The sequence below is a fragment of the Brachyistius frenatus genome, unplaced genomic scaffold (genome assembly GCF_029030835.1).
Source record: "Brachyistius frenatus isolate BFR_SWC_R1_liver_20210118 unplaced genomic scaffold, ASM2903083v1 Contig_8, whole genome shotgun sequence".
NCBI classification, from domain to species: Eukaryota; Metazoa; Chordata; class Actinopteri; family Embiotocidae; genus Brachyistius; species Brachyistius frenatus.
In genome coordinates, this window is record NW_027210607.1 from 2,379,007 (window position 1) to 2,397,213 (window position 18,207).

At 43.4% G+C, this 18,207-nt stretch overlaps 1 protein-coding gene across 1 annotated transcript in view; it reads right to left on the reverse strand.

Annotated features, from left to right (window-relative positions):
* LOC138615962 (serine/threonine-protein kinase 32C-like) overlaps positions 1–17,493 on the reverse strand; it is an 83,749-nt gene extending 66,256 nt beyond the window's left edge. The window contains exon 1 of the mRNA XM_069689869.1: positions 17,081–17,493. Coding sequence (XP_069545970.1) covers positions 17,081–17,162 — 82 coding nt within the window. The 5' untranslated portion in view covers positions 17,163–17,493. The remainder of the gene's footprint in view (positions 1–17,080) is intronic.
* Between the last annotated feature and the right edge of the window lie 714 nt (positions 17,494–18,207).

Consider the following 18,207-nt stretch of genomic DNA (forward strand, 5'->3'; position numbering starts at 1 on the left):
TTATAATGAGAGCCAATATAAACAGCTAACTTTCTCAGGTCACATTAAATACGTGAACATATAAATACTTTAACGTTGTATGAAAAGACTTGGTTGGTACCAGCGATCCCACTTAAAGAATCATTTTCTGCACTTCTCTTTCAGCTGCTGTCCGTCCCTTTCATCTCCTGGGCTTTGTTCGACCCTGATTAATACTGCAAATCAATATCATCTGTCAGACGCAAGCACTTACTTATAGCTCAAGCTCTAGTCCCCATGATTGAGTTCCACTGGTTCTCACCGTCCGTCCTTAACAATCAGGCGGCGATCTGTGCTCAAGTTCTGCCACACGTTCTTTCTCGCTGTAAACCCGAAAGCCTCCGCAGCGTTCGGTCGTCTCCACAGCGCTTTCATCGCATCATCACCATCATGTCTTCTGTCCAACGGTGACATTTAGTCCACAAACACCGTGAGCTGATGGAAAACGGGGTTTGTGGAAAAGGTGTGAAGCGAGCCACACAACGGACTGTTTAGAAAGGCTCTGCTCCAACGCTGGATTTGTAATCATTAGTGTGCCGGATGTCACTTTGTTCAGCAACTCCTGCTTTCATCACCGTCTGACGATGAATGCGTTTCCACCTAAAAAGTTTGTATTGAAGCTGGAAAACATCACGCGGAGTTCATGGAGGTGCCCCGTGTTCTGATGCGCGACTGGCAGCTTTCATTATTTCAGTCCTGTCGTGACGATAACAACCCACAACGCATACTTCTCGCCTGACAGTGCAGGACGTGGACACGCGGCCGACACAAAGCCCGTCATTACTGCAACCATTTGAATTATGGTTTCAAAAGGATGACGACCTGAAATAGTGAAATATTGGTAGAGTCTTAACAATTAAATATCAAAGTGAGGCCGAGTTCTTTTCAAATGTGAAGCAGTTTCACGCGGGAGGCGGGAAAAGTGAACTCTGAAATGTTCATGCGGAGCACGTTTGGAGTCCCCCCCCCCCACGTGATTACTGAATATTTGATGGCAGTAGTAAGCCATATTTCCTGGTCTGTAGTAGTCAGGCTGTTACTGGGACACACTCGAGCCTTTGATATCAAACATCCGACCGAACGCGTCGAGAGGCAGCAGCAGCAACACTTCCTTGAACGACCGCAATCATTTCCGCTGCCTGCGTTTGCAGAGTCCGAGCGGCGGTTTTGGGCCGTCCTGACCTTGACCTTGACCTTGTGCTGACGTTCTTTGATCTTTATTGATGGGACTCTCATTATAACGCAAAAGGAGAAGACTCGCGCGTTCTCTTTTAATCAGCGCGGGGAAGGCTGCGCGCTCCTCGGACGGCGATGGAAGACGAACCGTTTCGTTCGCGCCGTCGCTCGTTTCTAGTTTTAAAGCGGAGCACGTCGAGGTGCTTCTCGCGCTAATAAAAAGTGTATTTGCTGTAAGAAATATGGGTCAGGAGACAGAAAGAAAAAAAAAAGTGGAACTCAATTTCCACAGATGCTTTGCCTGTTTGTGACAAAGACGAGATGCCTTCCTCACAGCGCGGCGTTTCCCTGTTTGCTTTAGAGATTTGTATGGAGTCAAAGTTTAGCCTCAAACTGGTGTCAAAAAAAAAAAGCACGACATAAATTTGAAACCGACACGCCAGGAAAGCACCTCCACAGTGCGCTGAGGGCCACGTTTGATGAAACTGTTGACTTAAATCACTATCATCACCGAGCAGCCATCATCATCATTTTCTCTCTGGTACACTCGAGCGCTAATACATCCTAATTGGGGATCACTAAACAGAGCGACTCATGAATATTCACAGACACTACGGAGCTCATTGTCTTAACAGGCGTGACAATTTCAGCAGCGGATCTGGGCTGATAATTGGACGAGGGGAAGGAGATGAGTGCGGAGGATGCGCCTGGATACCGAATTCCAGCGGCGAGTCGATGTGCCCTGCGGGCGAAGTGTCATGTGGTTGTACCGTCTTTGTATCTCCTCGAATTTGCACTAATCATCCCGAGATGTTTTTTTTATTTTTATTTTTATATCTTCATCTGCTGGATGGCTTTTATGATACCACAAAGGAGTCATACCGCTGGAAAATTAAAGCAGCCACTACGGCTTTTTTTTTTTCTCTCTCTCTCTCTCTCTCTCCTTTGCCTTGCTAATGTGATGAACCTCTATTCGAAAACAAACCAAGTGGGGCATGTGATTCATGTACCATACCAGGTTGCTAAGGTTACTCATCAAATTTGAATGAACTTGATCAGCTGGGGTCATAAAGAAAATCAATAAAGGTTATAGATCAGGGATGTGCGGTCAACTGCCAAAGTTTCTTTTCCCGAGTGTTTCATCACCAACCGATAGGAACTGCTGTTTTTCCTCCCCGAGCAGTCACGGCTGTGTCTTTCTCCATCTGTCAATCACCTCCTACTCTCTGCTCCTCCGATTTATGTGGACGGAGACACTGACCAGTAATCTGGTTTGCCATGTGCGCTGCTAAAAGTATTTATTTCCCTTGCCTGTCCCTCTTCTCCTGCTGCTCTCTTTGTTTCAACCTTTCCGTGAAGGACGTCTTTTCTCAAGAAGCTGCGACTGACCGATACCGTCGGATGTCTGTGGACATATTCTTCACATTGCTACTGACAAAATAGAAAAATACACAATCTGTTCTGTCAGAGAAAGCCAATCAAGATCCAGTTTACCAGAGGGATGTTCTCATCCAACCTTTCCTCCACTCATACAAATTCCAAAAACCAAACCTGATTAACATGTTTGTTATGAATGTAATCAATATATTCTGACCAAGAAAAGAAAAAAAAAGTCTCATCTACAGGTCTTAACTGTAAAATCTTTATTGCAGCAACTGGAATAAACCTTAGCAAGGAGTAGAAGTTAAGTTGCTGTTAAAACACGGTTTACAATAAAAGCCTCTTCGGAGGACATTTGGCTGACGTGAGCGGGTCGTCAGCTGATGCAGGTCACTCGTGTTGCGTCGGTCTCGGACCTAATCCCTTCCGCATGAACGCTATTTTGAGTTTGCACTTTCAACAGCTCCACAGCACACATGACACACATCGAGGCATTGACTTCATATTTCATGAGAGAAGTTGAATGAGGCTTTTTGGAGCCGACCCCTCGTGGCCCTCTGCGCTGTCGCAGTTGAAGGCACTTCCGCATCGGGCTCATTTTCCAGACGCCGAAGCGACGTCTACTTCCATCTACAGTCTACGGTTTTAAGTGAGTCTCATGCACGGGACTTCCTACTTGTTACAACCTCTGAGCCAGTTTGTGACGATCAGCACCGATTGGCCGCCGTCGTGTGTACTTCAGGTCTGTTTCTGCACCAGTATCTCTCCCAACAGTATTTTCAACAATGCATTTCGCAGTTAAAACATGATACATGAACCACATGAGGTAAAGCAGTCACAATGCATTTACACAAACTCGCATGCACACGAGGCACTGCTGAGGCAACACGACGTTAATGTTTATTCTAATCTTCTGATAGTAAACTGTACGGCCGCCATTCTGACGGCGTCACGTTGAATGAAGTATTCGCAGTCGCGTCAAGTAAATCCTCACAAACGGGAAGCCATGTCACACAGAACGAAAGAGATGTGTAATTGGACCTCCACACGCCGAGGAATCACTCGGGGAACCCTGTATCGTACATCTAAAGGCTGTCAAGACGGGGGGGGCGAGACGAGAGCACTTCTGAGGATAATTCTGCACTGCAGCACGGGGACTCTCGCACGCATGCCACCGTCACAGCCAAACATCATCTGGACCGTGTGAGAACTTCTGAGGTTACCATGGCAATGCATCCCTTTGTGCTTGTGTTGTGTGTGTGTGTGTGTGTGTGTGTGTGTGTGCATGCGTTTCTCTCTCTGTCTGTTACGTTACATTGCTGCCACATCATCTAGTCCCTGCATCGGCATTATTCATTCGCTGTGATTCACAACTCCTGGTCCAGAATTGGTCCACTTTGTATTCGTAATGTCTCCGCTCGTTAATAAAGCTCAGGGAGGACATTGTGCTGGACTCACGCCGAACTACCGACCAGCCTATAATTAAATCTGGGGCCAGACAATAGGTATAGATCGTCTACACTGAAAGTCAATGTTAGTGTAAATTTCTGCAGCGGCACGGTGTCAAGTGTCCACTGTGAAAAAGAAATAGATTCATTGGATGTTGGCCTGCTGATTCCTCGAAGGTCATCAGCGGCCTCAGCGGTCGGGTTAGCCGCAGCGCAGCGGCTAAAGATGGAAGTGAGCCGCTCGTCATTCAAAGCTGAAACCATTTGTCAGATATCAGGAGAAAAGATGCAGCGGATTGTTTGAAACACTTTTCAGGTACACATTTACTGATATCGCCTCGTAGGGCTGGGTGAGATGGCTAATCGATGATATAGCGATATTTTTACGGTCTTTTGAGATACACAATATATATTCTGATATTTTGACATCTTCTCTGAAGGATTCACATCAACTCTCCGATTCATACAATCGCACCAGTATTTTGATTCTTGTGGCCCTTGCAACATATGTCTGCATTCAAATATTCTTTTTCATATTCATCAGTGATGTCTATTGGAATATTTTCAAACTTGTAAGCAAAAAAAGGGTGAAAATTAACTAATTCGATTGTAGGGGTCAAAGGTCAAGCCTTTCCCAGCAACATCTATGGATCGTCTTGAGGGACGTTCTACACATTTTGCACAAACTTTCATATGGACTCAAAGATGAACTGATTAGATGTCAGCGGTTACTGTAACTTCACAAAAGACATTTATGGCCATAACTCAAGAATTCCCAAAAACCTCTAATAAGACAAAATGGTGTAAAGTAATGACATTTTTCTGGCCATTACTGAAGAGCCGAGAGGGAGATTGTGACCATATTTCATTTGGTCGGATACTGAGTTGGTGACACTCATCATCGGTGTCCACCTTGAAACTGTGGTGATTTCAGACCTTCTGTGCAGTCAGGTTGAAAATTGTCTGTTCGTAGCTACTTCCTTCACTGTCAATCACCTTTATTGGCCAGACATGTGACCACATATCAGGATCCCTTTAATGTTTTCACTACATATGTAGCCCTGGCTAAACATTCATTTAGACATCAGGATGTAAATAGTTTTCTAAAACCAAGTTAAAAGTGTATAAGTATGGTTAAAAATAGATACCGATGGATAAAATGTATTTCAATAAGAGACTCATAATCTTTACAGTTCAAAGGTTGCAGTTTATGCAAATGAGCATAGTTTGTTTGATATGTACATGATTCAGCACGTGTGTTCTCCCTAACAGGCTAACTTGGTAGCAGTAAAATATGTCAATCTTTGTTTTGTCTTTGCTTAATTGGCTTGTTCTGAAACTAACAGCCAATCCAACCCCATCCTCAGGTAGAGGGGCGGGGCTTAGTCGTATGCGGCCGGGATCAGTGATGCAGAAGCGCGTTATCACCGTCAAGTGAACAGTGACTCGTGTAAGAGAGCAATAATGTTCCGAACTTAATGGCTGACGACCGGTTATCCTATGGTTTGGACTGTTGTGCTCTACAAGAGGTAAATGTGAGTTTGTGTATCGTTTTCTACACCGTGACTAAATGTTGTCAAACAAGTTGTGATGCTAATCGCGAGTAGCTGTTAGCATAAGCATAATATCCGTTAGCTTTGCTTTCATACTGTTAGCTGTGCATTTGAAACCAGTTGTTAAGACAAGCTATTGCTAGATCGCCATGAAGTAGTGTATGGACTTGTTGCTTAGCTGATTTATCTGATTCAGGAGACGGACATTTGTGACTGTAAGAGAGGATCGGGAAAGCTCCTTTGGACCTCGATGGAGAACTGTTTCCCGCTTGTTGTGCGTGTGTTGCTGTAGACTGTTGCTGCCGTTTCTTCTGCGCTCTGCCTGCCGTCCATTACCCAGCTTCCCCTCATCTCCCCCCCTGAATAGTCCTTGGATTCGTGAGTACTGACTAACTTGCACGTGCCTTTTTTGTTTATTGCTTGTGTGCCATCACAGTTTTAGGCCTCTACGCTCCCGAGCCACGACTCAGGCCTGCAACGAGGGTTTTGTTTGTTTTGAGTGTGTGTGTGTGTGTGTGTGTGTGTGTGTGTGTGTGTGTGTGTGTGTGTGTGTGTGTGTGTGTGTGTGTGTGTGTGTGTGTGTGTGTGTGTGTGTGTGTGTGTGTGAGAGAAAGAGAGAGTGGGGTGCACAGTATATTGATGTTCACGTGTAATAAATGCCCAACTGTTTTTTTTGTTTTTTTTAAATGCCTTTGAAGTATGTTTGCCGTGTCAAAGTTCAGCACTTTCATGTTCTGGTGAGAGCTGGTTAAAAGGGGTAACATACAATTAAAACACAAGATAAAAGGACTTAATAAGAGGCATAGATCTTTTATTTTAATTCCTTAATTCTATTGGAGGCACCGCCAGTTATTTTAGTTTTCATAATAAGGGAACCACAGTTGTAAGACTAATCTTATTAGTGTATAAAAAACAGGTAATCGCGCCATTACGTTTAAAACTGTACCCAGAGCCCGGCCCATAGTACTACTACACCTAGCAGATTCACATAATACTATATAGCTACATGGGACAGGTGTTACACATATATTATAAGAATATGGAAAGACATGGATGTAAACTACAACTTGACTCCTTGGCAGAGGCCTACAACCGGGACGCAAAAGCATTTTTAACTACCTTTAATCTGGAGTGTTACCAACAAATTGGATTGCAACAATGCTGCAGGAAGTTTGGCTACACTTTGGAGAAAGCTTCCACTACGCCGTCAACGCTATGCATATACATTGACTCGTATATTATTGGTTTTGTTGACAGCCGCTTTTGCAGGTCCAAACTCCCTGCTTCCTGTAAATTTCAAACCTGTCCTTCCAATTAAGAACCAGCGCTCTGCCGTCCCTGTGCATTTTCAGTAGGACCTGGTTTCACAAACCGCTGGGCTGTGACGCATCACGGTGAAGAAATGGGCCGCACGGGGTTAAAATGCCATTCTAACCTTTCGACTTGTTCACAGAGGGATACATTAGGGATCTATTTAGAGCATGGTAGGAGGTGGTGGGAGGGAATGCGATAGAGGAAAAAGAGGAGGACGAGCAGTCACAAAGAGCCTCTGAGAGAAAGGAAAAATTGAATTAAATAGGAGTTCTATACCGTCCGGTGTGAGTAAAAAAATACAAAATAAAAAACACTGCTCAGGTATGAAAGGTTTTGTGGTATGAAAAAAGAAAACGGCGTTCTTTATTTTCAGCCCATCTGAGGTGAAAAGTACAGGGAAGGCTGAATAATCCATCTTCACCTCCAATACCAGCTGTCCTCACATGGACACATACATGTCTTCAGTGGGATGGTGTGGATTTCAGGGACTGTTAAATATGCGAGTCTGTGCTGCATGCATGTCTTAACCCAAAGTTCATGAACCACACATTTACATTGGAGTCAAAAGTGTCCCAACAGTAGATTAAAATTAACACAAATTTCTGTATAATACTTTAGAAATGTCAAACTGTGCGTCTTTAAGGTGAGAGGAGACGGACACCGTGGCCTACTTCTTTCCCCTCATCAGCTCCGATCTGAGGTGGAGGCAGGACACATCGTGTTCTGGCCCAGATACACCTGACTTCTGCTAGTCCTCACCGGTATTTAGGACAGAGCTGTATATTCAGTTCACCAGTCAGGTGTGCACTCCCACGATGCATCAGCCCGAACCCGAGTTTTTGAAAAACCCCGTACATTGTTAAACAGCTTTTTCCGACTTTCAACACCTGTAAGTAGCAGTGTGGCTGCTTTTTTATGGTTCTCAGGTTTGTTTGCATACACACTCCCCCCGGGGACACGAAGGGCAGCTGGATGGGCGGAGCCTCTGTCAGATTTAATAGTGTTGCATTTCAGTGGCTATTCACTGTGGAGTGTTTCAAGAATGAGAATATGGATGGCGTGTGTTTTGGGAGCCACTAGCGTGTTTGGATATTCATAAGTAACCTGTCTGTAATCTAATATGTAAATTTAAAAAACTCCTTAATTCCGCATTAAGAGAAATTTGGTTAAAATGACAAGATTTTAGCTGAAAAAGCTCATTTCTAGTCGTGTGTGCATCTCACAGTCTCTGGGTTTATTAGTGAGCTTTAAAAAGATCACTTGGCGTGACAGAGATAAGACGGAGGAAGTACTGCTTTGTGAAACTGGATAAAAGGGAAGATTATTATGGAACATCTGAATGTCCAGAATAATTAAATCCAAAGCCCACGGTTAAAGAATATGGCTGTGATTGGGGGAGAAATCTGATTACTGACCAACGGCATGTAAACCTGGGTTTTACAGACGTGAACTTGTTCTCCAATTTCGTGCCTTTCCCTGATTCTCCTCGACAACTGTGTACATGTACACATATTGAGCTCAAAGCGCCACATAAAGAAGTGCAGGGACGGTGGGCGGTGTGCTATTCTGACATCAAAGAGGCTGGCCAAAAGGCCGTCCTGTCCTGTCCTGTCCTCTCGCAGTGATATGAAGAACCGAGTCACCTTCCGCTCAACTCCTTCTCTCAGTTACAAACAGCCTCCTGAAAAAAGTCCAACCCGAGACGGACACCGACCCCGTCCCCCGCAAATCATCATGAGTAAAATGTTCACTGATAATGTATATATTTCTGACAAAGTATCTTATCCTGCAGTGCAACATCTACTTCTAGTGAGTGAAATGAATATAAGCGTTTACTGACAATGACAGGCAGCAATAATCCAAATAATTAATGTACCGTGGTGGCGTTAATTTTCCTCTCATGTGGCATTAAACCACAGCAGAAGACGGGGGCGCATCGAGATGATGTCACAAAATGAGCACCTCTAATGGTGATGGAGACATTTCATCCAGCAGTTCATATACAAACAAATAGAACTCATTTGAACGATTGTGCAAAATGAGTGGGATCGGCTAAAAATAATGGCGATCGGGCGAATAGGAGGAAAGCGCTTTGTATAGGAGCAACATGTTTCGGAGACGGAGTTGGCCATTTCAGATCTATCAATTGTAGGTTACACTATATTGCTTTTCTGATGTTAAAATACATTATTTTCTCTCAATATAATAAATTATAATAAGCTTGACCTCTTTCTTACATCAATGACCAGTTGAATTGTAGATGTTACACCGTGATCAGTGTAAACTGCATTTGTGCCTTGACAGAGCTGAAAAGCTGGACAGGCGTGGCGACAATAACATATAACAGTAGCATTTTGAAGTACTTAACTAACAAGGAAAAAGCTGATATACTCAAAACTATAACGCACACAGCAAAACCAGTCAGACTACTATTCTTAAAATGCATGAAAACAAAGCGGGGATGCTGACATTATCTGGAAACTGGTTTTAATTGGTTTCTATGTGCAATAATATCTGAGCTGGAGCCCAGAGTTAGTCTCACCACGGAGCACAGAGGCCTCCCCACCAACACAATCAGACAGTACACACATGCGCACACACATGTGCACACACCCCCACCCCCACCCGCGTAATGAATGGGATTACAAACTACAAAGAGTTTACATCAGTCAGTCTGTCAAACAACTTGTGTTGACTTTGTGAATTGCGATCTGAGTCTTTATCTTCTCCGATCCTCCTCATTTGCTGCGAAGTTGTCTCGGCACAGTGAAAATGTACTCACAGTTTCGTTCGGGTTTCCCGCAGGAATTTGCTGGGCGAGAGCGCCGCTTCTCTTCCCTCTGTCATGAATCTAGCACAGGAATCGAAGCGCTGGGAACGAGCTGAACGCAGGCTGAGAGCAGTAATACATCTCTCCATAAAAGAACTGCATGAGCAGAGCCAAATATTGAACTAAACTAACTACTGCTGCGAGGGTACCTCGAGGTAACACTTTTGTTTGCCTTATTAGATGCCCTTCTTATGGACTCCAGCCTTTCTTTTCCCAATGACAAAGACAAGCTGATTTATGGTCAATAATAAAGCTCCGGGTACTCATTCCCTTTGTACGAGGCAGCAAAGAGCAAATGCAGAGTCCCAAATAAAAAAAAGGCAGAAAGCAAACACAAAACAGTCAGCAGGTGTGAGAGGAGCCATACAGACACTCCTCCAACCTACAAAGCCCACTTCCAATGCCTTCCCGTTGTCCTAATCCTTCCTCCATGCACAGAAACAGGCACAGACACCTCAACAAGCAAGAGTGACCTTTCTTCCCTCTGTTGTCACCAGAGCATCAAGCTGAGCTCATCTCTTTGAAGACTCCTTGGCTCTGCTGCTACAGCTGCCGTTACCTGCACATCACCGGAAGCAAACAAGATTACATAAAACCGTAGATGGTGGACAAAACGTACACACGGGGATTTGGGAACTGCTTTGATGAAATGCTATACGGAGCAAAGAGAGAGCGCAACCTACTGGGACAGACTGATATCTCAAACCGATGAAGGTCTTCTGGATGGGGAAACATTTTGAGGAGTTACAGCAGGAAAAGCTCGGGCGTAAATGATCAAATGAATGATGTCTGAATTCAATTGAAACAGAACAGTCGTCGGTGATGTTTTCCGAAAAAGACAGGTCAAAATGTCTGCTGTGAAAAAGGTCCATGCAAAGCTGTCAACAGGAACAGCGGGAGCAGTCAACCACATGTACAATCAGTTAGATGTGACTTACAAGCAGTCTGTCATTATTATTACAGTCAACAATGCAGCTGGTAAACAGAAAGATAACACCACATTTAAATGTGATGAATAATGGAATCATCTCATAATGCAATATCAATAAATGTGACCTAAACTGGTTCATTTCTCGAGAGAAAAACTGGGTAAGTTCACACTGGAGGAAAACATGTCAACTTACACTCGAACTCCTCATCTTCATCACAACTCTTCACTTCATCTCTTACATGACAAAAATGACAAATTTCTCTTTCTTTAACTGACAGTTCATCTGCATTTACTCTCCAGCTTACACCTCATCTCCCTCCACCCGTTAGGCTTTCATTTAAAAAAAAAAAACCACCTGGGTGTGTTCACACGCAGCAGCAACCTCCAGGGCTGACAAATGAAATCAATACGCAAGTGCTAAAAACTGCGGTTCCTCAAGCGGCCACTGGAGGCTTGACGCTACACTGTGACTGACACCAGTCACAGCTCCTTTCACAGCTTGAGCTTCAATTCCTTTCAGCTCTTAAAGAGAATTTGAGAGCTTTTGCAGTTCAGTTGATACTTAATCACCCAGTAATTAGACCTAAAATGTCATTTCAACTTCTTTTAGTACTTGTATTTTAAACGCCACTTCAACTTCAATTAGTAAGAAGAGAAAAATGTTGCCTTTTCTAGTTTTACCTGATTCAGAATAAGTGTCTGATTATTAAATCAAATAATTGATTAAGCGTTAGACAACAAAGTCGGATTCAACCAAGTTTAGTCACAGGAAGAAAATCAAACCCTCGAACTGCACCTTGGGAGAGACATTATAAATACCTTATTGAAAAATGTGTTAAATGTAGAGCCTTCCCCTTCAGGAAGTCTTTTAAGAAGGTTGTGGGAAACCTTGGACTGACTTGTGTCTACTGGTCCTTTGTTGTGGAAAGTGAGTGACTCATACATGTGAAAGGTAACATAGCTGCAGCCACTGTGAAATGCAGGCTGACAGTAGTGATTCAGATACTGGAATCAGCCATAAAGTGTCCGGATGAGCCCAAGTTTTAGTATAACGGTTATCCAAATGTTGTGCACCGGGCTCGCTGCCCCAGAAAAGGAAATAAAGAGCCGGTTCACGCAACATTACGACGGTGTCCGTCCTCATCACTTCAGAGTTGCTGCATACTGTAAAGGTTACCAAACGCAAACACAGGCGCAAACACACACACACACACACACACACACACACACACACACACACACACACACACACACACACACACACACACACACACACACACACACACACACACCAGAAGAAGCGGGTCTTTCTATGCCCTGGCAATTAATCTGCTAATAGTCTTGACCCAGACACCATTAGGCTAAGATACAATAAACTGTGTTGAAACGAATTAATGAAATATTAAATCTCCTCATCGGTTCTTCAGGCACACCCACAATCATTACGGTTTTAAACGCTCATTAGCACAGTTCTGTACGTCTCTGTAATGCAGCACAGTGTTAACAACGTTACATAAAACATTTTTTACTCAGCCCTGCCACTTAAATTGTTTTATGATGCCCCAAAAATGTATCTCTAAATAAATAAATAAATATCATAAACGTGCCACGACCGGTTGATAGTGGCTTCATCTATCGACGAGGAGAATCTTTAGTTGGGGGCAGCCAGCAGCTATGCTACATCGCCACAAAGAAAGCCCACCACAATAAAAATAGTACCAACATAACTCACAACATGGGTAAACAGATATATACCATCATATTTGGTCAAACCACAATTATTATATGTATATATTTATATATCATTGAATTATTTTATGTGTTTTTTTTTTTAAATGAACTGTTATTTTACAAGTACATTTGATGACTACAAGCAGGAAGAGAAATGTTGAATTTCAATACTACGATCCAAAAAAAGTGTCCGACAAGCTGCGACCGGGTGACGCCACGATATGAATTGTTGGGTTTCTCTGTATAATATTGTAAAGTCTTGCTGTAAGGACTTTAATGTGTTAAGTGCCATGAAATAACCTATGTTGTGATTTGGCACTATATAAATAAAGTTGAATTGAATGACCAGGACAGCTTTCCCACTTCTCGGGTTACTGCAAAGGTCAATTACAGCAGATCGCCGCGGCGACGGGAGGCCGGCGGCCGCAGGCGGCCAGCAAAGTCGAGTTGAATAAAGACGGCGAGGGAAACCGAGAGTCTGCAACAGACATGAAAGAAAGTGAGCGCCTCAGTGTTCAGCGCAAGTAATCGGCCATCTCTCTCTGCGTCTATCTTTATCCTCCACAAAATCTGCTTTCCCTGCCTCATACATTTATCCTTGATGGGAAGAGCAGTCACGCACACACTCAGCCATGCAGGCGCACACACACACACACACACACACACACACACACACACACTCTCTCACGCATGCCTACGCCAAGAATAAAAGTTTATTGTCCACAGAAGTGGAAATTTGCTTTCGGCTGAACACGGATGATCAAGTGGACGCAACAACATAACGGCATAAACAGACAACACAATTAACACCGACGTCTGCGTTCCAGCTCACGCACACGTTCGGACAACTTTACATCCTTTGGTGCAAAAAATAAATAAAAGATAAAAAAAAACAACAACAACAACCAGTTCACCAAATCTGTGCTCGTGCTCTGTGAAAGCAGGCGTTTGTCAATTCTGCATTCTCTCCTGAGTACTGCGGCACGTTCACAACAAGTGCCCTCTTTCAAAACGCAAACAAGCTTTGCACTGTTCGGAGTTCAGATGGCGAGAGTGAAGTGCTCTTTTGTCTGGAGTCTGAGTGAAACTCAGCAGTCTGCGCGACGTCAGTCAGCTGCTACTGCATCAACAACTTGTTGGAACAATTAGTAATTGTTTTCACTATTTCTTGGTTCATTTTTTTTTTTTTTTTAAATACACTGACTAATTATTATTATTATTATTATAAGTGACCAAAGAGCAAGGAGATGTCTTGCGCTAACTTTAACGGCTCACACTCTACAGTTCTGAAAAAAGCCAGATCATTTGTCTTTTCAGATGCTCGTACTATTGTGTGATTTTTTTTTCTACTTCATAACGTCATAATTGTTGCAGTTGGAATTTGACTTAATTGTCAAATTTGATGTTGTTTGCTTGATCTAAACAAAAATAACAGGGGGGGTTACGTTCCAGACTATTTCTAGACTAAAGCAAAACTTGTTCTTTTTATGCTTCCATTTTTGTGAGGTTCAGAGGTGTTGTTTTGCAGATGTGTTGTCTTTGGTCGGAGGCAGGCCAGATATTTCCCCCCGTTTCAAGTCTTTGTGCCAAGTTAAGAAAAAGAGCTCAAGGTGGTGTCAAGTTTCCAATCTAATTATTGGCAAGACGGTAAGTAATCTAGCCCGGCTTCCCCCGAACAGTTGCTCACAGCTTCAGTCCTCACTGTGATTATAGTCTGGAAACGCTGTTTGCATTGAGGTTCTCTCAGCCACTCTGAAGGATGGGCCGGACAGCCAGCAGTGGGGGCGGGGCTAAGAACGATGACAACGACGGCAGCGGTAGAGTTTCGAGGGCCCGACCGCTACCACATCTTTAGGGCCGGTGTCCATACCAACATAAGGGATTAAAACATTGCGATATGAATATTTCAGCCAATATTTTGGATATATACAGTGTATATGCAGTATGTACGAACACACACTTTTCACAATTACCTCTCAACTGTGCTTTTGACACCCGTGAAAAAGATATGGATATTTTACAGTTAATTTTCCACACTGACATCAGTAGACTGAAAAGATGAACTTTATTTAGTAACTATAAAAGAGACAAATAGAATCATCCGAGCATCTTTTTCTGTTTTCTGTACTGTAGAACAAGCTTTCATATGGGCCAACACATACACCAACACCAACCTATCTTTGACAGGCCAATATCGGCTGATAAGATTGGCCCGCCGATGTACCAGTGGGGATCTACAAAGTACAGTATATCATGGTCAATGCCGATTGGTCCAAAGCTGCTCCAATAGCGTCAAAGCTACCCGAGGTCTACGGTCATTAGGATGCAACAACTCCAAACAATCCTCGTTGAAGCATCGTCAGACCCTTAAACTCCTGCAGTACACGTCTGATAACACCAGTCTACAAATAAACCACCATTTTCCAAAATATCAAACTATTACTGTACATCTTCACGAAGGTTGGGAATCACTGGTACGGATGTGGCAGTTCCTTGAAATTTAACAAGTTCAGTGATGACTAAACTAAAAAGACATCTTTCAACTGATGATAAAACACATGATTAAGTGTCTGATAGACCACACCGGCTTAATCACTATTTATCTAACCGCTGACTTTTCTTTCTTTCACACCCTGTTTGCTGTTGTCAAAGAGGACTACGTTTCGGTGAGAAGGAAGCAGCACACAAACGAGTGGGACGTGAACCCCAATCAATTCCACAGCCTTCCTTTGCTAATCAAACTATCTGCCACGAAAGCCCTTTTGGCAGCCACGCTTGGACATCAACCTGACCGCTTGATTATGTTTGCAGTCCTTTTGAGCCAAACGTTGCTCTAATATTACTGCCTAATGTAGGCCACATTCGGTTTTCCAAGAAGCCAAGGGATACTGTTTCTAAGAGACCTGACAGACAGCGAGAGGAGACAGCATCCACAACGCAGTGCGCCACGATTCTGCTCCGACTGTTATCAGCGCTCGGCAGCTCTTTGAAAGGTGCGCGGGGTAAAAGAGAAGGCTGAAAACTGCGCTGAATCAGCACTCCACAAGTGCTCCAGGTGATCAGTCTGACATTAACAGTTGTCTCTTTACAATGCATGTGTGCCCTCCACTGCCCACGTTACTCCGTGCCTGCTGTTCACTGTGTGCTCAGCGGAGTCGTATTTCCACCGCTGCTTCAGAGGGACACCCTCCCCTCCAGAGTAGTACCAACATTGTGCAATTACATCAAATGCACCTTTGCGCCAAAGAGCAGATTCAACCTCAATCTGTGCATCTACGCATGATGATAGTGGTTATGACAAATACAGTGATTAACAATGCTGATGCTTCAATGATGCAACAGCCCTCACCGAAGCGTGATTAAAATCAAAGCACAAATCAGCCATTAATTAGGGTTTTGGAAGTCGTGTACAAGAAGCACCTGGCTCATATTTTCAATAGAGGGACGCAGAGAAACAGACTTTTGTCTGGTACTAAAGATCTTCTTTCGCTTTCTCTTCACATTCAGGCGCAGACAAAAAAAAAAGGAGAAAACGCACCACCTCAGCCTTGAGAGCTTTGAGAGCCTTGAGAGTTTCAGCTCGGAGCCTCAAGGTTTCTCCTTTAATTGCACAGAACAGCTAAAGAAACAGAACATTAGTGCAGCCTTGCCGAGAACATCTCTCTGTGCATTAATACATAAATGTGAGGCTCGGCTTTGATGAACTGCTGCAGGGGTGAGCGCGAACCACTTAAGGCCAGAGGGCCACTCCTATTGCTCTCAATAACCACTCCCCTTGATGGTGATGTGAATTATAGAGCTGGGCACTTTTCTTTGAGGCAAAAAGCTGTACACTTAATTGGGTTATCCTTGTACGCGGGAAGGTGAACCGCACACACACACACACAGCATATGACCACATCCCCGCAGTGAGACGACCTCATTTAATTTCAAGTTTTGCCCGTAACTTGGCCAGCTTTGAAGAGGGCTCTGTAGCAACACTGGGTTTATTTTTGTAGTCCATCACCGAGATCCAGCGATTCGGTGCTCAGCGTACTGGGTTCACTTCCGAGAGGCTTATTTCCCATACACTGACAAGATATGGTGAATTAACATTACTTCCATGCATGACACTAATCTTGTCTTAATTATGCAATTAACTCACTGTCTTGAAATAGTCCACATTTCAAAAGGCTTCATTCAGCCATTTAAGTTGTTTTTTGGGGGTTTTTTTCTCACAGCATGAGACATTTTGCAACATGTTCTGCTCTGAGAGACATTTGAATCTGCCTGGAAACTTTCTGTGCACATACACTCAGCATGTATGGGACGAAAATATACATTTGAGGTTACTTATCTTCATTTCTTATCGCATCAGGATTATAAAAGTGTCACAGTAAAGCTGACTTATAGCCAGAAGTTGGACTTCGACATTTCCACGACACAAAAACAGCTTTTGTTGAATATTAAACAATATATTGTTTGGCAAACGATAAGCGCTTAAAAGGCAACAGTGCTTTTACAATCCTAATAGAAACTTTGACAACTTAGCTTTGGTGTGGCAGGCTAGCGCTAACTCGGAAAAACAGACACTGACATTTAAATATCCCCTTAAATAAGCGCTAGTTAAGTCTTCTGAAGTATTGTTGTTGTTTAATTATGAATTCATTTGCAAGGGTTTTGAGGAACCCGCACTTTCCTTTACTTTCCCATCACTTACCATCTTCCTTTTCGTCGAAAACGGGTCTCTTTGAAGAACTATTGGCTCCCATCCTCTTCTTCCACTTGCCCCAGTGAAACATTGATGCTCAGATTGCATTCCTCGCCTCTTGGAAGAGAAACTACAGCTCTGCGTTGGACACCCTCCTCAAAAGACGGCAACAAGAGCCACACATTTCACCCAAACCGTCTCCGCAATTTTCGCTTTTCTTGCTCCGTTATTTAAATCTGCCGAGAATTTGGGAGCCGCGCGAGCTGAAGTCTTCGTGAACCAGCACGTGACTCACGCACCGACAGGCTGGGGAACCTTTTTCAAGAGACTGTTCGTTAAGTTGGAGACGGACGCCGAAATAATCACTCGGTTACTGGCAATGTTCAGTTGCCTTCCGCAGCCAAACCGAGAGACTTATGTTTGTCGGGGCTGAGTCGTCGAGTCGGACGCAGTTAGCTGAAGCAGAACAGGAAGTGAAGCGAGTTCGCCTTAAAAATAAAAGCAGCAAGACTCCAAAAAAAACAACAACAACAACCTGCGGTCCCCCTAATATAAAGTAGAAGATGTATCATATAGCTAAACCGGGGAGTTTATAGTGTATACAGTGTGTGAAATTAAATGAATAGTTAATATTAATTTAATTTCAATTTTATTTACAATAAAACAGCGAATGGTCCATTTAAGTACATTTAGATTGCAAGTTTAAGTTAGTGTGGCGTAATACATACACGTCAAAGCAGCCTGGTTCGCAAAAGTAAGAGTCTTGATTATCAATTATGCATAAAACGTTTTAATAAGTGATCAAATAACCTTTTTCAGTCTTCAGTCTATAACAGCACGCATGTAAAAGTCTTTAATGGAACAAACCAATGATATGCTGCATATGTTTCAAAATCCCTCCCTGTGTAGTTTTACTTTGGTCCTTTACCGTTTGCATCGGAGGGTTTTTATATTGAAAGTCATCACCGGAAGCTACTAATTGTGACTAACTTGACACTTGAGAGAGTAGTGTGACAGTTGCTGGCCAGTGACTGTAGTCGACGTAGCTCTGTATCACAGACTGTCATGCAGAAAGACCAGCCTCTGTAGGTGAAGCCAGGATAGCTCAGTATAAAGTGGAGACTCTCCAACAGCAG